The sequence below is a fragment of the Coenobita brevimanus genome, chromosome 26 (assembly GCF_032717465.1).
Source record: "Coenobita brevimanus isolate Jiangsu-jjx chromosome 26, ASM3271746v2, whole genome shotgun sequence".
Lineage (NCBI taxonomy): Eukaryota > Metazoa > Arthropoda > Malacostraca > Decapoda > Coenobitidae > Coenobita > Coenobita brevimanus.
In genome coordinates, this window is record NC_136979.1 from 48,957,706 (window position 1) to 48,981,455 (window position 23,750).

Here is a 23,750-nt window from a genome sequence, read left to right on the forward strand (position 1 = left end):
TCCTTCTTTCCGTCCGTCCGTCCTTCCTTCCTTCCTTCTATCCATTTATTCCCTTCATCCTTATTTCCCTAGTTCCTTCCTTCCTTCCCTCCTTCCTTCCTTCTTTCTTACATTCCTTCCATCTTTCTTTCATTTTTTTATCATCTCCGTCGCTCACCCTTCTTCCTTCCTTCCTTCCTTCCTACTTACCCTGTAGGCCCCTCTTATCACTCATTTCCTTCCTTCCTTCTTTCTTTTCTTCCTTCTCCAGCCCTCCTTCCCTCCGCAACTTCTTTCCTTCCTCCTCCTCCTCCTCCTCTTCCTCCTCCTCCTCTTCCCCCCCCTCCTCTTCCTCCTCCTCCTCCTCTTCCTCCTCCTCCTCCTCCTCCTCCTCCTCCTCCTGATCAGACAGCTATTAAGTGATATGTTTCCTCCCTCCCTCCCTCTTCTCCTCCCTCCCTCAATCCTCTCGTCCCTCCCTCCTCTCCTACATCCCTCCCTCCCTCCCTCGTCCACTCTTGAGAGAGAGAGAGAGAGAGAGAGAGAGAGAGAGAGAGAGAGATTTCCGGTGCCCAAAACGTGAGAAGCATAAAGTTAACGTTTAAAAAAAAAGAAAATGAAAACAAAAACAAAAACACGAAGCTGGGAAAAAGATATATAAAAAAATAGACGTAACTTTGGGGTCTAATAATCTACCCATCATTTTGTCTCTATCTATCGAGTTTTTATCTAAGTGACAGTATTGGTTATTATCAATTTGTCTTTTGTGTGTCTGTCTATCCAGCTATTGATCCATCAGCCACTCTGCACCTGTCTGTCTATCTGTCTTTATGTATCTTTCAACATCCCTATCTGTATATCTGTCACTATATTTATCTATCTATCGGTCTGTCTGTCTATTTATCTGTCTATCTACTCACATGCTTATCCCAAAGGTCACCACGGATATATTCCATAATTTTTGCGAGGAAGGTAATGTTTTTCTTCAAATCTGTCCTGAAAGGGTCTGGGAGATTCTTGTTTTCTTTTTTTTAGTTAATTTTTGAGAGAGAGAGAGAGAGAGAGAGAGAGAGAGAGGAGGGGAGGTGGAGGTGCATGGAAGGAGGAAAATATGGAAATAAATTGTATACCATTGAATGAAATGAAGGGAGAGAGAGAGAGGGGGGGGGAGAATGTTGCAGTTATCTCTCTCACTTTGTCTCCCCAGCCTCACCCCACCCTCACGCTTGCCTCACCTCTCCCCCACCCCTGACTGACCTCTGCTTCATCTCTGTCTAATCCTTTCCTCTCCCCTAACCTAGCATCGCCCTGACTAACCTCTGCCTCACCTTGCCTACTCCACCTCTCCCTCCCCTTGCCTCACCCCAGCTCTCCCTCACCCCTTCCTCATCCCGGACCCTTCACCCTGCCTCACCCTTCACTGCTGCCTTACCCCTGCCTCACCCCGCACCCCTACCTCACCCCTGCCTCATCCCTCACCTAATTAGTCGACGGAAAAACAAGCAGAAAAAACACCCGAAATGATGAAAAATGGCGTCTCAGGGTTCACGGTGTTTAAAATGATTGTTGGTAATATTGCTTTTTTTGGTGTTTGCCCTGTTGTATGCGGGTGTGGGTGAGAGAGAGAGAGAGAGAGAGAGAGAATAAAGAACACTGAGAGCGTGAGAGGCAGAATGGTTGAGAGAATATCTGTGATCATGAGCGCTTGAAATTTAACTGCAAGACTATACTGAGAGAGAGAGAGAGAGAGAGAGAGAGAGAAGGGGGGAAAGAGTGGGATGAATTGTAAGAAAAGGAACTAATGAGGGAAGGTAGGTAGGTAGAGAGAGAAAATAAAGAACACTGAGAGCGTGAGAGGCAGAATGGTTGAGAGAATATCTGTGATCATGAGCGCTTGAAATTTAACTGCAAGACTGTACTGAGAGAGAGAGAGAGAGAGAGAGAGAGAGAGAGAGAGAGAGAGAGAGAGAGAGCAAGAAAATGTACAGAACGAGAAAAAATGACAAGAAGCGATAGAAAGTAACGATTGGAGAGACAGACAGGCAGACAAAGAGTATGAAACAGGTCAAAGGTTAGGAAATATCTGTTAATATCGCCTAATATCTAACAGCAAGAGTATTCTGCATGCCTAGACCGCCTCTGTGTTGGCATCATTGGCCTCCTCACATGGGCCAGTACGTGCGATGAAATGTTTCGTAGCAAATGGAATATCTTAACTAAGGTGTTCAGGGCGATTAAGATTAAGCTAACCTAATCTAATCGGTTGTAAGCGAAGGTAACCTAACTGTGCCTAATCTAGCCTAACAACCATTCCTGCCATAAGGTAAGCTAAGTTGGCCAATCCTAACTTAACCTAGCCTTACCTACCCCAGCCTTTCCTAGCCTTACCTTTCCTTACCCTACCCTACCTTACCTTTCCCTAAGTAAGGGAGAATGCGAGAGAATAAGAGAGAGAGTAAGCGACTGAATGAGCGAGTGAGTGAGGGATTGTGAGATAAAGAAGAGTATGTGTGTGTGTGTGTGTGAGAGAGAGAGAGAGAGAGAGAGAGAGAGAGAGTACGAGAGTGAGCCCTTCTTGCCTCACGCTTATAAATGAGAGTGTATGCAGGCGGGCTGTGTTATCGCTGAGAGTTATATTGGAAACAGATACTGGCATTAATATGGCCAAAATGTTGAGAGAGAGAGAGAGAGAGAGAGAGAGAGAGAGAGAGAGAGAGAGAGAGAGATACCTCCACCTTCACCCTCACTTTCACCATTGTCATAATACACATTCATCTCTCCTTTCTTCCTTTTTCCCTTTCTCCCTCCTCTCTCTCCCTTCCTCCCTCCCTCACTCTTCCTCCCTTCCATTTCTTCCTATTTCCCTCCCTATTTCCTCTCCTTTTCCTACTTTTCTCCCTTTTTTTTTTTCTCTCATTCGCCCACTCCGTTTCCCGTATTCTTTCTCTCCCCATTCCTCCTTTATTTTCCTTCTCCCTCCCATTTCCTCCCCTTTCCAACTTGCTTTCTCTTTCCTTTCCGCCCCTCCTCTTTTCTCCCTCTTCTTTCCCCACCTTTCCTCCTTCTCTCCTTCCTTTTCGCTGAGTCTCCCTTCCTCTCCTCCTTCCTCTCATTTTCTCTCTCTCTCCTTCCCACTCCCCTTCTGTTTCCCTTCCCTCACCCTTCTCTCTTCCTCCCATCCTCACCCACGCCACCCTCCTCCCTTCCTCCCGCTGCCGCAATACACATTACCCACATATTCCCTGCGTGCCGTAACATCTGACTGTAAGCGCCAAGACCTGGGAGTTTGAAATCCCTTCCTTCCTGCACACCTGTTCACTATTATGTTATGGAGGCTGCTTTACTCACACACACACACACACACACACACACACACACACACACACACACACACACACACACACACACAGTCGTATAGTGCCTTTGAGCTTGTTTTGTTTGCTTGTTTGTGTTGTGTCCATTGACCTGTTTTGATCAACATTTCACCACATCAACACAGTTCATAAAAAAAATCTCAGTTTTTCATCATATTTCTTTCTTTAGCTTTTACTGTAAACCAATGAACAGAGAGACAGACAAACAAACAGACAGATAGATAGATAGATAGATAGATAGATACAGACGGGCAGACATTCAGACAGGCAGATAAAGCCATAACCTCTGCTTCGATGGCGAGGGTGATAAAAGTAAGTGCTGTGTGTGTGTGTGTGTGTGTGTGTGTGTGTGTGTGTGTGTGTGTGTGGTAATGGTGTAGGTCAGGGAGAATGGTGTGGTGTGGTGTGTGGTGTGATGTACTGTAGTGTAGGGTGGTGTGGTGTGGTGTGGTTTGGTGTGGTGTCTTGGTACGGTGTTGGTTTTGTGGTGTGGTGTGGTGTGTGGTATAGTATCAAGCGGTGTGGTGTGGAGTGGTATAATACGGCAGTGCCTCAGTATATATTCCACACCTTTCTGAAATAACCTGATTGATATCTTAATGACACACTCCATTCATCTCTGTGTCTTATTAACAGCGTGTGATTTGACTAGTAACCAAGGAGACACATGACTATATAAACAGCGTATGATTTGACTAGTAACCAAGGAGACACCACTTTATAAAATGCGTGTGATTTGACTAGTAACCAAGGAGACACCACTTTATAAAATGCGTGTGATTTGACTAGTAACCAAGGAGATTTCCCACCTCACAACGAAGGCTTGCAGAGCTTCCTAGTGGTGGGTCCTTGTTCTCGTCGGGTAAGGAAGCTCCGTAACACCTCTTCCTTAACGATTTGTTTTTGGATACGGCTGGTTAATATGAATTTGTATGTTATATATGCTGAGTATGATGGTAATGGAATGACTTAAATGGCACAGAAGAGGGCAATAAGGAGTAATAAGCAAAATAAATCGCCTAGGAAGAGGTGTTTGGGTGCTTCCATGGTGTGTGTTTCCAATTCACTTGCCACAGATAATAAAATTCTTGGTATCGGAATAACATTATGGAGCACGGCTGTTTGGAGGAGCGGAGGGGGAGAGGAGGGAGGGAGGAAAAGGAGGGAGGGAAGAGGAGTGGGAGAGGAGAGACGTGAAAGTGAGGGAGGGAGAAAAGGAGGGTGGAATGAGAGTGAGTGAAGGAATGAAAGGGAGGAGAGGGAAAGGAGAGAGGGAGGGAGGAAGGAATGATGGGAAGGGGAATGGGTAGGAGAGAGAGAGAGAGGGTGAAAAGGTGCGATAACCGAGGTATGAAACGGAAGGGGAGAGTGAGAGAGAGAGAGAGAGAGAGAGAGAGACAGACAGACAGACAGAGAGATTAGAGAGAAGAGGAGGAGGGATATAAATGGAAAGGAAATGTACGGGGGGAAGAAGAAATAATCACTTGATGGCTGATAGGCTGGCTGACTGGCTGACTTAACTGACTTGATTACCTGGCTATTTTTGTTGACTGACTAGGTAACTGATCGACTGACTGGCTGGCTGACTGACTGAAAGAGTGACTAACATAGTACTTGATATTTTAAAGAAGAACACAAAGGTATAAACCATGTAGTATAAAGTAATATGCATTTGTGTTGAAAGATATCGTTCTGTCTGTGTGTCATTGCCTGTTTATCTATGTCAGTCTGTCTATCTATCGGTCTGTCTGTGATAATCCATCCATCCATCCGTTTGTCTATCTATCCATCTATTTATATTCTGACGCATAATCATTCAACAAAAGGACCTCAAGGCAAATAACGAAACATGCTAGACCAATATGCTATATTTAGTATGAGTACAAAGAGTCTGAATAATATTTTAGTGTGAATGTTTAGTATGATTTTTTTTAGTCTGAATATTTAGTATGAATGTTTTGTCTGACTGTTCAATATGAATAAATATTTCAGTATGAATGTTTAATGTGATTGGTATGAATGTTTAATATGAATATTTAGTATGATTAATGTTTTCGTATGTAAGTTTAGTGTCTTTAGGATGTGTATAAAAAAAGGATGAATGTTTATTATGAATGTTTAGTATAGTGTGAATGATACTTTGGTTTGTAAGTCCACTATAGTGTGTTTATGATGTATTTAAAGGAAGTCAGTGTTTTCTTAGTATGCATGCTTAGTATTAATGTTTACTTTGAGAGAGAGAGAGAGAGAGAGAGAGAGAGAGAGAGAGAGAGAGAGAGAGAGAGAGCATTAGTACAACAGCAAACACAGTCAAAGTTGGTAGCCTTTGTTAAACATTGTCTTTCCTCAACACCAAGATAGCTTAAACCTTTCTTCTCTCATTTCTCCTCCTCCTCCTCCGCCTTCTTCTTCTCGTCTTCTTCCTTCTTCTCCTCTTCCCTTTGCTCCTCCTCCTCCTTTTCCTCTTTGTTAAACACTGTCCTTACTGAACACCAAACGCCAGAACTCTATTCTTCTTTCTTCCTTTTCTTCTTCGTCTTTTCTCATCCTGTATCTATCTGTATCTCTCCACCTACCTGCCTACCTGTCTGTCTATCCATCTATCTATCTGTCTATCCATCTATCTATCTATCTAATTCGCTCTCACCTTTGACACTCTTCCGTGAGTTCCAGGTACTGTAATATTGTGACACTTCCTCCCTGAATAATTAACACGGCTTGCTAATCAGTGCACGTGTGTGTGTGTGTGTGTGTGTGTGTCCGCTCTCACCTGTAATTGCGGACCTTAGAGGCTCGCACGTGTGTATTTATGTATGTATGTACTTTGTGTGTGTGTGTGTGTGTGTGTGTGTGTGTGTGTGTGTGTGTGTGTGTATCCATAAGCCCCATTAAAAACTATTTCCATTAACCTCCACACGCCAGGAAGTGCCAAGGAAGAGTATTGACCGCTGGAGATTAATTAGGGAGGTGATGGAGATTTTTTTTTCATTATAAAGAGAAACGTGACTTTCTGAACTCTTTCTATGTATGTTTTATCTATCTGTCTATTTGTTTATTTATCTATCTATCTGTCTTCCATCCTGTCTGTTTGGCCATCTATTAATCTACTTTTTTCATTGTTTTTCTCCATTAATCTCTATCTGAATCTGTGTGTACATATCTTTTATCCTTTTTATCTCTTAATGTTTCTCTCTCTCTCTCTCTCTCTCTCTCTCTCTCTCTCTCTCTCTCTCTCTCTCTCTCTCTGTCTATCCATCCATCTGTCTGCGTTATGTATCTATAATTATTAAATCTTGTCGGATCTACAACTGTTACGTATATTTATGCACCTGTTTCTGTAGCTAATCTGAAATAAATGGATCGAGTGGAGGAGTGAATGAATCGAGTGTAGGGGTGAGTGTATCAAGTGGGGGGGTGAGTGGATCAAGTGGAGGGGTCAGTGGATCAAGTGGAGGGGTCAGTGGATCGAATGTAGGGATGAATGGATCGAGCGAAGAGGTGAGTGGATCGAGTGGAAGGATAAATGGATCGAGTAGAGGGATGAGTGGATCGAGTTGAGGAATAAATGGGTCGAGTGGAGGGGTGAGTGGGTCGAATGAAGAGGTGAGTGGATCAAGAAGTGGAGGGAGTGGACCAAGGAAAATAGGATGTAGTGATGAGTAAGCAAGGAGTAGGTGGAATGATTTAGTGGACCGAAGGAGGCGAAGAATGGACCGAGTTATTGGAGCGAGTTGACTGAATGAAGGTGAACCGAGGGAAGGGAGAGGAGGGAAATAGTGGACCGAATGAAAGAGTGAATGGACCGAATTTGTGGAGCGAGTGATGGATCGAGTGGATCGACTGAGGTGTCATGTATACAGTTGTGAGAGTGGGTTGTGTGTTTTGGCTCTTGTGACAGGGAGGCGACCATTAATCTCTCTCTCTCTCTCACACACACACACACACACACACACACACACACACACACACACACACACACACACACACACACACACACACACACACGCAGTCTTCCTCTTCTCCTCTTCCACCTCTTTCCCCTCCTCCTCCCTCTCCCCCCTCCCCCTCCCCTCTACTTTTTCTCCCTCCCCTCCCCTTCACCTTTCTTTGTACCAGGAAGGTCATTTTTTATTTTTTTCAAGGGGTCGCTTTTTCTTCCCTTTTTTCTTCTACTTATTTTTCTTGTCCTCTTTCCTTCTCTGTTTGTGGGGAGGGAAGGACCATGAATTTTTCCTCTTCCTCCTCTGTTTTCCTCTTCCTCCTTCCCTCTCTTACTGTAGCTCCTCTCTTCCACTTCCTCTTGCTTCTTGTCTTCTTGCACGATTAATCCCTTCCTTATTCTTCACCCTCACTCCTCCTCCTCATCCCTCTCCCCTTTCCTCCTCCTCCTCCTCCTCCTCCTCTCCCCCACCACCTCCTCTCCCCCACCACCTTGCCTCACTTCGTAAATCACTTCCGTCTCCTCACACTTGACACTTCAATCAGTGACATGACCACAGTCTTATATACTTCATAATTAACCCTTTCGTCTAAACGCGAACCCGGTAGACTGTAGGCTGAAGATGTTTTGCCGTCCACCATCCTCCTTTCTGGGGACAGGGAGGGGGTTAGGCGTCTATGTAACCAGGCAGGTCCACCTCCTGGCTATATCGGTGCCATCACGTGAAGGAAAAATAGAGAGGACGTATCCGTGTACTAAAGGTTTTAATTATCAGGTGGAGGGATGGAGTGGGGAGATATATGAGAGAGAGGTGTGTGAATTGGAGGAAGGACGGCCATACATCAGAGGACAGGGCGACTTGGAGGCGATTTGTTTGTGGCCACCCTTTACGGGATTAAGACGTCTGGTAATGGACAGATATAGATAGATAGAGAGGTGAATTGATAGACAAAAGCAAACAGCTGGATATGTAGGGAAAAGCACGCGAATGTAGATTAATAGATAAATAATGAAATAAAGATTGATAAGCATATAGACAGATAGATAGATAAATAGATAGACAGAAGCAAAGAAATATTACCCACCTGCGAGTATGTCTCTTTAAATTTCCCGCCACGACAGCATTTAACTCGTAATATCCCTAAATGCCGGCAGGAAAAAGTGGGCGGGAATTTTAAAACGAGAATTTGTGGGCCCAGAATGATGTGTTGAATGGACGTATGGCCCATTCGACTGTGCATTGTGGTGGTAGTTTTCCTGTATGTGTGTGTGTGTGTGTGTGTGTGTGTGTGTGTGTGTGTGTGTGTGTGTGTTTAGAAGAATGGAATTAGGGTTAGGATGAAGATGATGATAATGAGGATGATGATGGGGGTGGTGGTGGTGGTGAGTATGACGATGAATAATATGAGATTGAAGATGATGAAGATAAAAATGATGATGATGATGATGACGGTAACGACGATAATAATGATTGTAATAATAAAAATGGTGATAGATACTGCATATATAAAAATTTCCTTCTTTCCATTCTCTTTGTCTGCTCAGCTACACAAAATATTGCTTATGACGCAGTCAATAGTAGTAGGTAGTATTGCAGTGCCGGCAACACCAAAAGCACTTTGCACTTATCAATGTTGCAAGGAACCGTTCTCAGGAGCAAAGTTCACCTTAAATGTTGCACAGGTCACGATGCCTTTCCTTAGTGTGTTATTTTTGTCGCTGTTTGTTATTTTGGTGGTGTTTTTGTTGTTCGATCTTTGCTTGCTTGAGTAATGTTTTGTTTTCTTGTTTAGACAGAGGTGATTCCCAAGAATGAATCGCAAAGGAAAAGGCGTTGAGAGATGCGTATTAAGGCACTGAAGAGATACGTAGTTTGTATTCCGGACACGTAGATTGATAGGTTAATGTATGCGTCACAGTGGGTCATTATTCTCTCTGTCTGTCTGTCTGTCTGTCTGTCTGTCTCTCTCTCTCTCTCTCTCTCTCTCTCTCTCTCTCTCTCTCTCTCATGCATACCCGCCACCACACCTTCAAGCAGTTCACTCGGAATCTTAAGTAGCCGTTATCAGCTTCGTGCTATAAACAGGCGATTTTAAGAATTTATATGGATAGACAGATGTATAGCTAGATAGATGGGTGATAGGTAGACCGTCAGACAGACAGATAGATAGATACGGGTAAAAATGTTTTATACTAGAATTAAAATATGAGAAAGTCTACGGCCATTGCTACCCACGTTTCACTTACTCTTGTCCTTAGCAGTTTACGAGATAGAATGTTTAGTTGTGTGTGTGTGTGTGTGTTAATGTTTAGTTGTGTGTGTGTGTGTGTGTGTGTGTGTGTGTGTGTTAATGTTTAGTTGTGTGCGTGTGTGTGTGTATGTGTGTGTGTGTGTGTGTGCGCGACGACTGACTTACGGGGCGGCAGATTAGATTTTAATTTAACGGCCAACGGTCCCGTCCTCATATCCGCACGGTCTCTCTCTCTCTCTCTCTCTCTCACACACACACACACACACACACACACACACACACACACACACACACCACTTTCGTTGCCCCACACACCGCACCACACGCAAAACAGACGAAAACTAGATTGAGAATATTTGTGGCGGTCTCTCTCTCTCTCTCTCTCCTCTCTCTCTCTCTTTCTCTCTCAACAACTATGCCAAATATTCGGGAGGTGACGGGCCCTTCCTTCAAATATTTTAATGGAACTTGTCAGAGGAGAATATTGAGGGGGAATATTGTGATAAATGAAGGACAGTATTAATAAAGTGCCGAGGAAGATAAGAATAAATTAATGTTGCAGTGGAGGAGTATGTTGATAAATGTTGCAGTTTGAGAATATTGAATTAAATATTTGAATAAAAATAAATACTACCATGCAACATTTTTATTTTTAACTGCACGAAGAAAGAGGCATTTTTAAAAACATTAATAAAGATAAGGTTATAGTTGGTTTTGTCAAAGAAGAAAAATGTAATGAAATAGATCTGTCTGAAAGAACTTGTCATTTTTACTCAAATTTTCAGGCAGAACACATAAGTACATAGAATATAGACACTGATCTGCATTAAATCAGGTTTAGAATTATCTGTAACAATTAAATATAGCAACAGTACTGCGTTATTGAAGGTCAAATCTATAATGCAGGATCATTTGTTCTCTCCGGGATCAGATATACTAAAAAAATTGAAAGTCATGACCTCTCCTTCCCAAACCTCGCCTTCCACCTCTCCTTTCATTCCTAAATTCCCTTCCGTCCCCTTCGTTTCCCTCCATTCCCTTCCCTTGCCTTTCCTTCAATTCCATTCCTTCCCTTCACTTCCCTCTATCTCATTCCTCTCTCCTCTCTTCCCCTTCAGATTGCTTCCTTTTCCTACCCTACTTTTTCATTAACTGTTTCTCTCACCCTTTCCTCTCCCTAACGTTTCTTCCTCCGCACATTTTCTCTACTCTCCTAAATTAATCTCTCTCTCTCTCTCTCTCTCTCTCTCTCTCTCTCTCTCTCTCTCTCTCTCTCTCTCTTTCCCCAGAAATTGTGAGAAAAGGCAAGGTCTGGAAATGCAGAAAATAGTGGAAGGTTGACAGGTTGACGAGTGACTGCCTTGTTTTGAGGGAGAGAGAGAGTATATAGTGCTTATTTCTGCTGACTGAATGTGTGTTTGAGAATAGCTTTGTGTGTGTGTGTGTGTGTGTGTGTGTGTTGTGGTTGAAAGACAAGTGTCATGTGATGCGTGGTGAGGTAGAGAAAGTATTGTGTGGTGTAACGTGGTATGGTAGTGTGTGGTGTGGTGTGGAGATTGAAGAGGGTTTGGTGCAGTATGGTGTGGTGTGGTGTGGTGTGTAGATGGTATAGATCCAAGCTCTCTGAAGTTTGCCCTAACCTTGGCAGGAGGGAGGCGGGGAAATAGTTCACTGGGAGTATTGTTGGCAGCTTGAGAGAGAGAGAGAGAGAGAGAGAGAAAGAGAGAGAGAGAGAGGTTTGACTGATGCCTGTAGCACAAATATCATCACTACTACTACTAACTATTTCTACCACTATATCTACTTCATGCTGAAATTACATAAACAACCATTGCCTCAAACAGTACCATTTTCACAGCCACCACCACCACCTCAACTACCTCTGCCGCCACAGATACTTCTGCCACCATCACCACTCACCATTGTCACAACTAACCACTACCACAAACACCACTACTACCACAAATACCACCTCTACCACAAATAGCACCACTACCACAACCACAATCACCACCACAAATACCACTACTACCACAACCCCAACTACAACAACCACCACCACCAACGCGCCCACCACCACTGCTACCAGACCATAAAATCACATTGGGATGAAATGATGATGACTACCACTCTAGCTACCACAGTTTACCACAATCAGCCATACCCACCACATGACCAAGTTGCACCTTCATCATACTTTTTAAAACACGGTACTCACAGTGATGCAAAATGAGACTGGCTGTGTTTCGCAGTATTACAGGGAGGGGAAAAAGTTTGCCTTTGTGTAGTAGGTTGTGGGTGTGGTAGGGTGGGGAGTGGGTGGGGGGGAAGGGGGAGGTGTGTGTGTGTGTGTGTGTGCGTGCGTGCGTGTTGTGCAGCTGCGTGTAGTGTAGTAATATTTACCAATCTTTTACGTTATTATTATTATTATTATTATTATTATTATTATTATTATTATTAATTTTGCCAACAACCCACAATCCCTCAATCTCTTATATAGAAAATCCTTCGAACATTTTTTTCATCTTCATGATAATTCACGCATTTTTCAATTAATCTAAGACATTTTCTGAACGCAGATTCTCTCTCTCTCTCTCTCTCTCTCTCTCTCTCTCTCTCTCTCTCTCTCTCGCAATCTTCTTAGTCCTGCAACTTTTTTTTTTATATATATATCACAGTAACGGGAAATTAATAACTATATATTTGCTAAAAATTCCTCACATTTTTCTCCTTGCTTTTTATATTGACTCAAGATTCTGGCTGTTAGTAATGTTTTATATATATATGTAGTATTTCATTTTAGCGCATTTTTGTTAGTATTTGTTATTATTATTGTTGTGGTTGTTCCTTTTTTGCGAGTAATTAGTATCCTTATCATCATTATCGTCGTCGTCCCTGTCGTTGTCATCATCATCATCATCGTTGCTCTTAAATTTGGTAATGAGACTGGCAGTGTGATTTCCGTAGACATTTTTAAGAGTTCATGTAGCTGCAGGATAGAATGACAGAATTTAACATAACATAGCTTAACCTAACCTAATTTAACTTAACATGCCTTAAACTAACTAAATTTAACCTAGCCTTGCCAATCCTACCCTGCCCAACCCTTCCCCTCCTCTCCCCAACCCTCCCCTACCCTACCCAACCCAAGCCAAACCTAAACTAACCATCCCTCCCCAACCCAGACCAACTCATCCCTCCCCTCCCGTCCCCTCCCGTCCCCATCTCCACTACCCTTTACCCCTACAAAATCGTCTACCTGGGCTTTACCTCTCTACATTAATTAACCTTTATATTTAATATTGTTGATGTGGAGTTAATTTGTTCATTAATTTCACACCAGAACAATTGTCATTGTATGTAGTTTTTTTATATCATGTAATATTTTCGGATCTGTATGAGTTTCCTGGGTTATACATTTTTTTTCATTTTTCCAAATTGGTTTTTATTTGTTTATTCTTATTTTTTTACTATTTTCATGAGAGGAAGGATTTTAATGAGTGAAAAAATTTATGAGAGAGTAATTGTGAGGTTAGAAAATATGTGAATTAATGTATAAATAGATAAATAAATGCGATATAGATATAGAAAGTATATTTAGGTAATTGCTGATAGATAAATAGAACAGAATGATAGATAAATTCCTTCATACTGTGGAGATACGGACATATGTATATACATATTTATATACTTAAAATACATATGATACAGATATATACATACTGGACAGTTACACACACACACACACACACACACACACACACACACACAAACCAACTAAAGACGCACATAAACCAGGCGTGAAAGTTAAGACCTGTCTTCTTCACCCAAACACGTGTATGTAAATCCAGTGTGTGTGTGTGTGTGTGTGTGTGTGTGTGTGTGTGTGTGTGTGTGTGTTAAGCCTAGTCGACTACATTCTGACACGTGTAAGTCGAATGAGAGAGAGAGAGAGAGAGAGAGAGCCTGCTTCCAATATTGTGACACGTGTAAGTATGCCGAATATGTGCGTTAGTGTACGTTAAACAGTGTGTGTGTGTGTGTGTGTGTGTGTGTGTGTGTGTGTGTGTGTGTGTGTGTGTGTGTGTGTGTGACTTACACCGCCCTCAACACGCACACAAGGAAGGAAGGAGGTAGGAAGGTAGGGGAAGGAAGTGGAAGTCGCGAGGATAGAGAGAGAGAGAGAGAGAGAGAGAGATTGTCTCGTTTAGTGTATTGTATCTCGGTGTCTCCAGTGCACACTTGACGATCGTGTGTTGCTGGGTTCATTCGCTGAGTAAGAGAGAGAGAGAGAGAGTCGTCATTCTCTCTCTCTCTCTCTCTCTCTCTCTCACCATGCTATCCATCATTCCATTATCCCTCACTCGCCTCTCACCACGGGTCATGCACTATATTATGGCCTCTGCATGACGTCAGGTGAATGAGTACACCTGCATGACTCTCTCTCTCTCTCTCTCTCTCTCTCTCTCTCTCTCTGCCTGACCTTTGCTACTTACCTACCAACCTAACTACCCACCTACCTGCCTGTCCTTTCATCACTACCTGACCTGTGCCACCTACCAGCGTACCTGCCTGTCTACCCTATTTCCTGCTTAAATACCTACCTACCCTCCATTATTCTTGCCTGCCTACCTCCCCACATTCCATCCTAATTTTCTCCCTGCCCTCCTCCCTACCTCCGTCCATTCCTGCCTACCTACTTCAGCCACCACTTCTGCCTACCTCCCTTCCTACCTGCCTGTCTTTCAGTCTTTATTAACACCTACACCACCTCTCCTTCCTTCTTTTTTTTTCCTTATCTCTCACCTTTCCATCTCTCTTGCTTGCCTTCTTCTCTTCTGTCACCCTTCCTTCTTCCTTCCTTCCTTCGTCGTCCTCGTATCTCCCTGCATTCCTTCCAGTCTTCATTTCGTCCTTCCTTCCTCCTTCCATTGCCGAACTTCATCATCTTCCTGCTTTTCATTCCTTCCCTCCTTCCTTCCTTCGTCTTATTCTTTTTTCTACCTGCCCATCTTGCTTCCACGTCTACCCCAACCTCCTCCCTTCCTGTTGCTTACCCTCCTACCACCCTACCTCGCGCTGCCTTCCCATCTGCCTACCGCCCTTCCTATCACCCTACGTCCTTGCCTCACGCTGCCTTTGTACCACACCCTGCCTCTCCCTGTCTGTCTGCTTATTTACCTTCCTGCCTACTACCCTGTCTCCTTGCCTCTCTGTCACACCATCTCCCTGCCTTCCTACCACACCCTGCCTGTCTGCCTGCCCTTCTAACCCTCTTTCTGCCCCACCCTGCCTTCCTGCCTGCCCTTCTAACCCCTTCCTGCCTCACCCTGCCTGCCCTTCTAACCCCTTCCTGCCTCACCCTGCCTGCCCTAACCCCCTGCCTGCCGCCCACCTGCATTATCCAACAATTTGTCTTAGTTTAAAAAGCTTGAGGTGAGCATCTTTATGGCCCTCAGACGAAAGGATGGATGACAGGGAGCTCAGTGTGGGAATAATGTTGGGGTGTTTGTTATTATTATTATTATTATTATTATTAGTAGTAGTAGTAGTAGTAGTAGTAGTACTGGTAGTAGTAATAGTAGTAGTAGTAATCATCTTCGCCGTTATTATTATTATTATTATTATTATTTATTATTATTATTATTATTATTATTATTATTATCCCCTCCCGATATAGGGCATACATATACCAGTCCGTCAGAAGCATAGCGTATACATTCAAATCCAAAAAGCACATTTAAAAACCTACCGAATCATTGCATTGTCGAAACACGCTGCCCATCTCTTTTATCCAGCAGTGTTTGCACAAAAATCCCTGCAACCCCGTCGGATAATGCACAATCAAAGAGGAATATGCGCAGTGAGGAGGATTCTGCGCAGTAAATCCTCCTCTGCGCCCCATTGCGACGAAGAGATGGAGAATTTTTGAAAGAGATCGCATTGACAGTTGAAAGGCTTTTGAGATATTTTTTTTTTTTTTTTTTTTTTTTGCATTCGTGTTGAGCTAATTCTTTATCTGATTTGAAATATCTTTTGAATTGGTTTGTATTGGTCAGATTTCTTTTTCTGTTTCTGTTTGAGGGGTTGTGTGTTAGGGGGATGTGTGTGTGTGTGTGTGTAGGAGGTTGTGTGTGTGTGTGTGTGTGTAGGAGGTTGTGTGTGTGTGTGTGTGTGTGTGTGTGTAGGAGGTTGTGTGTGTGTGTGTGTGTGTGTGCGTGTGCGTGTGCTCGCGTGGTTGTTTGGTTTTATGTGTGGTATTAGTTATGGTATGGTAGTGGTGGTGTTAGTTGGCGTGGCAGTGTGGTATGGTGGTGTGGTTGGTGTGGTGTGGATGGACTGAGGAGGTGGAAGGTGATTCTCTCTCTCTCTCTCTCTCTCTCTCTCTCTCCCTTCGTTCATTATTTTCAAGATTTCTTAACCACGCCCATGGGAAGGGGATGTGAGAGAGAGAGAGAGAGAGAGAGAGAGAGAGAGAGAGAGAGAGAGAGAGAGAGTGGAAAGTTGGAGGGGAAGGAAAGGAGGTAGGTAGGCAAGTAGGTAATTAAGTAGGTAGGCAGGTAAGGAGGGAGGGAAGGAAGGAGGAAGGGAGAAGTGAAATGGTTAGGTAGAAGAGGCAGGGAGAGATAAGAGGAAGGGAGGAATGAGAGGGAGAGGGAGGTAGGGAGGGAGGGATGGATGGAGGGAGTGAGAGATGCAGAGAGAGGTGGATGAGATAATGAGAGAGAGAGAGAGGGGAAGGGAGGGAGAAAAAGAGAGAAGAATAGGGAGGGAGGGAGAGAAAGCTGAGATAAATCAAATGACTGTTGTAAAGGAGCATTAAAACCTGGGACTTAGAGAGAGAGAGAGAGACACTGAGCAGGAGGTAATTAAGAAAGAGATTTATAGAGACAGAAGGAAAGTGACATTGATAGAGAGAGAGACTGAGGTAGCAGAGACGAATTAGGAGAGACAGACGAACGATCAAGAGACAAAATGAAAAACAGGAAACTTAAGAAAAATAGAAGAGAGAGATATGACAAATTAGAACAAGAGACTAGAGATAAAGAGATACACCAGAGATAAGAGAGAAAGAGAGGAAGAAGATTAGGGGAATGATGGAAGAGAAGTAGATTAGAGAGAGAGAGAAAAAAATATATAATAGTGATGAGAGGTAAGAGAAAGGAGAAAGAAAGATACAGGGCATAAAGAGAGAATGAGGGATACAGGTAAAGACGCGGACTCTGAGAGCATCATTAGTGTGTACAACTGGTCATCAGGCAGGCAGGCAGGCAGGCAGGCAGGGAGGTAGGCAGACAGGCAGGGCTGTAGGTAGGTAGGTAGGAACGCAGGCAGGTAGGATTGGAGGTAGATAGGCGGGTAGGCATGTGGGTTTGGAGGTAGATATGCAGGCAGGCTGGCAGGGAGAGGGGTGGAGAAGTAGATAAGTAAGAAGGTAGATGGGTAGGTTTGAAGGTAGGCAGATAACATTAGGTACATAGATAAAGAGACAAACAGACTGATAAGGCAGATAGATAAGGAGGAAGATCATTCGGTAGGTAATGAGAGAGGAAGAGAGACAGGCAGAGGTAGAGACTCAGAAAGATAGGAAGGCAGGCAGAGAGGGAGGCGAGGCAGGCTGGCAGGCAGGGATGATAGGCAGATTAGCAGGCAAGCAGGAAGGGAGGAAGATTGAGAGGTATGGAGGCAGGGAAGAGAGAAGGGATGAGAATGAGAAAGAGGAATAAGGAAGGAGGGGAGAGAGGAAGGAAAAGGAAGAGAGAGAGAGAGAGAGAGAGAGAGAGAGAAAGGTGAGGAAAGGAGAGAAAATATGTACAAGGAAGGAAGAAAGGAGGACAGGATGGAGAAGGAAGGAAGAGGAAGAAGGAAGAAATGATAAGGAATGAGAACATGGATAAGGACGAGGTGAAGGGAGAAAGAGAAAGGTAAATAAGGAGAAAGAAAAATAAGGTGTGAGAGAGGGTGGGGTGGGAGAGAGTGAGAGTACCGAAAGGGGGATTTCGAAAAAAATCTCTCTCTCTCTCTCTCTCTCTCTCTCTCTCTCTCTCTCTCTCTCTCTCTCTCTCTCTCTCTCTCTCTCTCTCTCTCTCTCTCTCTCTCTCTCTCTCTCTCTCTCTCAAGTAAAACTGTTTATAGTGTCCCGGGGCAGACTGTCTTTCACCGATAGTTTCCTCACTTTAATGGGTCAGGGAGGAGAGTACTGGAGGGAGAGAGAGGGAGGGAGGGAGAGATAATAATGAAAATATAGACGAAAGAAAAGAAAGTATATGAAAAAGTACAAATTGGTTTTGGAAAGGAAGGAGGAATGTAAATGAATGAGGAGGGAAGGAGAAGGAACAGAGGGGAGGAGGACGGAACAGGAGGGAAATAATAGAGGGAGGGAAGGAGGGAGGGAAGGAGGGAGATATGGAGGGAGGGAAGGAGGAATAAAAATCAATGAGGGGAGGAATAGGAGAAAAACTATCGAAAGAGAGAGAGAGAGAGAGAGAGTTAAGAAGTGAGCGAGATGTAGGGAAGGGAAGGGAGAAAAATGGAATTAGAGATGTAAAGAGAAGAGGGGAAAAGGGCAATAAAATGAGAGAGAGAGAGAGAGAGAGAGAGAGAGAGAGAGAGAGAGAGAATGGAGAAGGGCAATAAAATGGATGGGTGGAGGAGGGAGGAAGAAAGATGACGGAGGGAGGAAGAGAATTAGAGGGAGGGAGGGAGGAGGGGAGAAGCAATAAAGCCCAGAAGGAGGGGGAGGAAGGGAGGGAGGGGAAGAGGGAGAGAGAGGGAGGTAGGAGGAAGATAAGGAGAGGGGAGGAGGGGGAGGATTGAAGGAGATATAAAGGAAGGGAAGAAAGGAGAAAAGGAAGGAAAGAAAAGGAGGGAGACAGAGGAAGACCAGCAGAGGAATGATTGAGAGAGAGAGAGAGAAGGGGGGGGGGAATCAAGACATCTGCCACCTGTAATTAAGTCATATAATCGTTCATGCAGGCTGTCTTAATTATCCCTCTGTCTGATCCTTTATGGAGCAAATTAACCTAGCTCGCCCTCTCATTTCCCGCATAACCTAACGTAGCCTAACTTAATCTAAACTTGATTAACTTAGTATGACCTTTTATGACCCATCTTGACCCCGCCACCACCCCGCACAAATTCTCATTCCCCTCCTAACCTAACCTAACTTGGCCTAATCCGACCTACCCTCTTCCACACAGACTCAGTTCCCATATATTATTGGCTAACTTAATCTAACTTTACACTGACAATAATCCAATCTTTCTTAAGCTTAACGTAACTTATCTTAACCAAACCTAACCTAGTGTAACCTAACTTTACTTAAACTAATCTAACCTAACTTTACTTAATCTAATCTAAACTGATCAGACCTTGTGCATATACCACGTCCCCTCCACCCCAACTTCTCGCTCCATCTCAAGATTGTCATTTCGTTAGTAAACTTGCCCATTGAGAGAGAGAGAGAGAGAGAGAGAGAGAGAGAGAGAGAGAGAGAGAGAGAGAGAGAGAGAGAGAATGTCCCGGGATGAGGATAAGAATGACGGTTCAGGTGGTCGGTCTCTCTCTCTCTCTCTCTCTCTCTCTCTCTCTCACACACACACACACACACACACACACACACACACACACACACACACACACACACACACACACCATGAAGCAGGGTGGTGTGCAGTGGTGATGGGGTTGGGAGGGGGGAAGCAATACCAGATGGGCAACTTTAATGACGAAATGGATGCCTTGAGACGGAGTGAGAGGATGGCGTGGAGAGGGATGATGATGATGATGATGATGATGACGACGACGATGATGATAACCCCAGCATAATCGCACAACGGAGGAAGGATAGTCATGAAGTGCAATCCTTAAGTAACAAGGCAGTTTACTTAAAATAATTACGGTACCATTATTTTGAACACCAAGGGGGGGGGGGATCGTCTCGTGTGGTTTGGAGGCTCCCTGGCACATTCTCCTTAGCGATATATTTTGTATGATACGCCTTTCACCTTAAACTCCCATGCTTGGTAGTTGTGTCGCGATATTGAAGTGTGGATGGATAACTTAAAGGGAAATAGTAGCATTGACAGCACACTTACGCCCATACCAGCAGGTTGAACTTACGTGTGTGTGTGTGTGTGTGTGTGTGTGTGTGTGTGAGTGTGTAATAATTTTACAGTCAGAGAATTAGTCACTTAATTCTTCCCTCTTTCCTTTTTCCAGTATGGTCAGTGACTGGCATCGCGGGTCGCCCCGTTGACTTGACCTGCTACCTAACGCCGCGTGACCCCGCCGACCTGCCCAAACTGGTCCTCTGGTACAAGGCAGGAAACCCCAAGCCTATCGCCAGGTTAGTTAGTCCAGTACCTGAGTTATATGAGAATGATGATGATGGTGAAGTTGTTGACTTATTGATGATGATGATGATGATGATGATGATGAACTGGGATATCATGACTGGAGAAATGGCTGGGTATAATAGTAGTAGTAGTAGTAGTAACAGCAGCAGCAGTAATCATCATCATCATCACCACTTTCTCCATTGCAATCACCACACTCTCTTTCATCTCCCCCTCCATCACTCATGCATACAGTGTCATGATGGTGATGTAATTAATGTAGTGGGGTTTTATTCACTTGTTATGCAAATTGACCCATCACATCACTTACCGCTGGGTGGGATATGTGTGCATTGTATGGAGGGTGTTGTGGGTTAGTTTTACGTACACACACACACACACACACACACACACACACACACACACACACACACACACACACACACACACACACACACACACACACACACACACACACACACACACACTACAATAACAGCTTTTCTTCTATTGATTTATTTTTCTGAATTTTCCCTCCTGTACTATCGACATATTTAGCATACTTAATATCCCGCCACATATTTCTGTGATAGATGCAAAATTTATCTACTGCAGAGGGTATGCGTGGGAGCGTTTGAAATACACGTGAATGTAAGTTATATTCGTAAGTGACATCATACTTATTTTTTTTTCCAGGAAGCTTGGAGACACAACTTCCACTCCCCCTCCTATTTTTCTCTCTCTTTTTTTCTCCCAGGAAGCTTGGAGCCGCACCTCTTCCACTTCCCCCGTTATTTTTCTTTTCCATTTTTTCCCAGGACGCTTGTAGGAACGCCACTGCTACTTCCTCACCATCTTTTTTTTTTTTTGCTTTTCATTTTTTTTCCCAGGAATCTCACAGCAACAGCACTTCCACTTTGCCGTGATTGGTATACCCGGCCGCCAATCACTGTTTGTGTGTGTGTGTGTGTGTGTGTGTGTGTGTGTGTGTATCCGCCTACTGTATTTTCTTCTTGAACTTCTGTGCGTACTTGGTTGATTTAAATTGTGTTAAATTTCTGGGAGGATATAAAAGGAAAGGAGATGCAGTTTTGAGAGGCGTGTGTGTGTGTGTGTGTGTGTGATGCAAGCTTCGGTGTCAAATAGATAACAAACAACCCCTTCACCTCGATTATATTTTTGTGTTCATCATACTACCCCAGATTATTTTACATAGATTAGAAGATAGACATAGATATATCATGTAGGGAATAGATCTACTTAGATATAACCATTTTAGAAATATAATCGTAATTACCTTTTTTACCAATAAATATAATTCTTATTCTTAAGGCGTCTTATATCGTCCATAGTCGGTTCGTATTCACCTGGCAAAGTGATTCGTAACCCCTTTAAGCTTGGTTTTGCCAGATGTAGTCAGATTGGAGGTTGATTGGGCTAGTAACCAAGAAGACTCATTGCTACCGCATAGCCTAGGGTCATTGAATATCATGTAACCAGAACTTAGTATTGAAGCTTAGTCAGACTGGAGGGTTGATTTGGCTAATATCCAAGGAGGCTCATTCCTGCCTTATTGCTGAAGATCATTGAATTTCGCGTAACCATAACAGCATTTAAGGAGTTAAGAGTGGTTCAGTTCCGTCAGATGAAGACAGACGGGATATATTAGTAGTTAATATAAACACACATCATCGCAGTGAAGGGGTTGAGGCGTAATAAGGAAAATTAACAAGGGTCCGAGACGCAAAATACGCTTTAATTCTGAAATACGTCGTCAGTAATTGCATGGTTAACTTCTGAATAAATAAGCGATTAACTAATTAAATGAAACGGTTATTGTCTTGCGTTTTTTCGCTGACGAGGAAGGGCACGCAATTCTCCTCAAGCCAATACACCTTCACCAACGCCGAGAGAGACAGAACCATCTATGGACGAGAGGGGGAACTAGGAACTAGTTAGGATTCTCACCACTCGACGTACTACGAAATTCTGTCTGCAGTGAGGGGGAACTTTGGAGACGACTGCGTATTCAGTCCCTTTATTTCTTCTCAGGACAATGACGGTTTTAAGTTTTTGTTGTGACGATCTCCAGACGGTTTTTTAAAGATGAAGAGAATGGTATAGAAGTGCCGGGGTTAGAAATAGTCTTTATTAACCCTTTCATTGCCAAGGGGGTCTCCGAAGATGACTGTAATTACCAGGTTTCAGCGAATGTACCCACCTACCTACCTACCTACCTACCTACATACTGTACAGATACACACTGACTACAGCATGAGTTTTCTTCTTTTTAATGGCCAACGATTTAAGTCATGTTACAGGCACAAATTTATTCTTGTTGCTTCAGAGGATGTTTCAGCTTAGGAGAGGACTCTGATGGGGAGGGATTTAGAGACCGTCTTCTTTAAGTTAAACGGTTTTTAATAGGCGAAAGAATTGTTTTTCCACGAATTTCTCTCTCTCTCTCTCTCTCTGATAGTGAGGGCTTAAAAATTCTCTTCATTAAGTTAACAGTTTTTGATGAAGACGGATTGGCTTTCATCACCAGTTAATCTCTCTCTCTCTCTCTCTCTCTCTCTCTCCTTTTTTCACTTTACTCTCTCACCCTCTCTATCTGCACCTCTTTCATTTTTCCCCTCTTCGCCAGACGCTCCCTCTCTCTCACATATCACCTTAATTGAGACCAGATCGGAAAGGTGTACCGCAGTGGTAGTGTGGTAGGGGGGGGGGTAGTTGTGGTGCTGTGTTGTGTGGTAGTGTGTGTGTGTGTGTGGTGAGGTGGTTGTGTGGTGGTGTAGGTGATGGTGGTAGTGGTGTTCATTTTTTTTTGTAATACTATAAGCTAAAATCCCATGAATGTATCCCCCATCCAAACAGAGTCGAAAGAAAAAGCGAAAAAACTTAGTATATTTCTTTTTAAAATTCCTTTACAATTGACATGTTGCGTTTTATGGAGCGGAATTTTGGGTGGAGAGAGAGGCAGACTGAGAAAGATTTTTGCAGAGTGGAGGTTTGTGTGTGTGTGTGTGTGTGTGTGTGTGTGTGTGTGTGTGTGTTTGTGTGTGTGTATGTGTGTGTGTGTGTGTTAACTTCATATAGTATCGTGTATGGTAACAGTAATGATTTTTCGTGCCGTGATAGTGACCTTATGGAAAAAATAGTGGTAGTGGTAGTAGTAATTGTAGTAGTAATATGCCATTTTCGCTATCGACCTAAACTGTCATCCCTCCATATTCAGTGCTGAGCTGTAACAGATCAAGGCAAGAATTTGATGCTAGTCACGAAGAAGTGCTATGGAAAAGATATTGAGTCGTAGCATTGCCTTTTTCTACCACTGAAATATGTAAAATAAGATACAAAAGGACATAAATCTGAGATAAGTTAGAGTAGAAAGAGTATAGTCGCTGCATCCCTAAGCTCATCTGAACGTGACCCCGTGGACTGCAGGCTAATGTTACCCTTATCCTCCACTATCCTTTTTGGGGGGATAGAGAGGGGACTGAGGGACTTTTGTATAATCAGGCAGGTCCACCGCCTCATACCAGTGCCACCACGCGAAGGCCCTCTAGCACTGAAACAAATTGCAGTCAGATCCCTTAATACACGGGATTAGAAGCACGGATATCAAATTACCAGGTCAGTATTTTTTTTAGCTGACGGAACTGGGCAAAAAAATGGTAACCTGAAAACTGAGTCGTGGCTGTGTGAAATTCGATGAGGTAGGAACGAGTCTCCATGGTTACTAGTCAGATCAGCCATCCACTCTGACTACACTTCGCCATCATATGAATTGAAAGGGGGTTAGGGATCTCTGCCAAATGTTAAAAAAATAAAAAAAGCTGTAGGTATTTTGTGTGGTCGTAGCGAT

General features: G+C 43.5%; 1 protein-coding gene across 1 annotated transcript in view; it reads left to right on the plus strand.

The window, feature by feature from the left end:
- Positions 1-23,750, plus strand: part of LOC145394038 (uncharacterized) — a 160,440-nt gene that overhangs the window by 60,082 nt on the left and 76,608 nt on the right. The window contains exon 2 of the mRNA XM_080268008.1: positions 19,767-19,893. Within this exon, the coding sequence (XP_080124134.1) occupies positions 19,767-19,893 (127 nt within the window). The remainder of the gene's footprint in view (positions 1-19,766; positions 19,894-23,750) is intronic.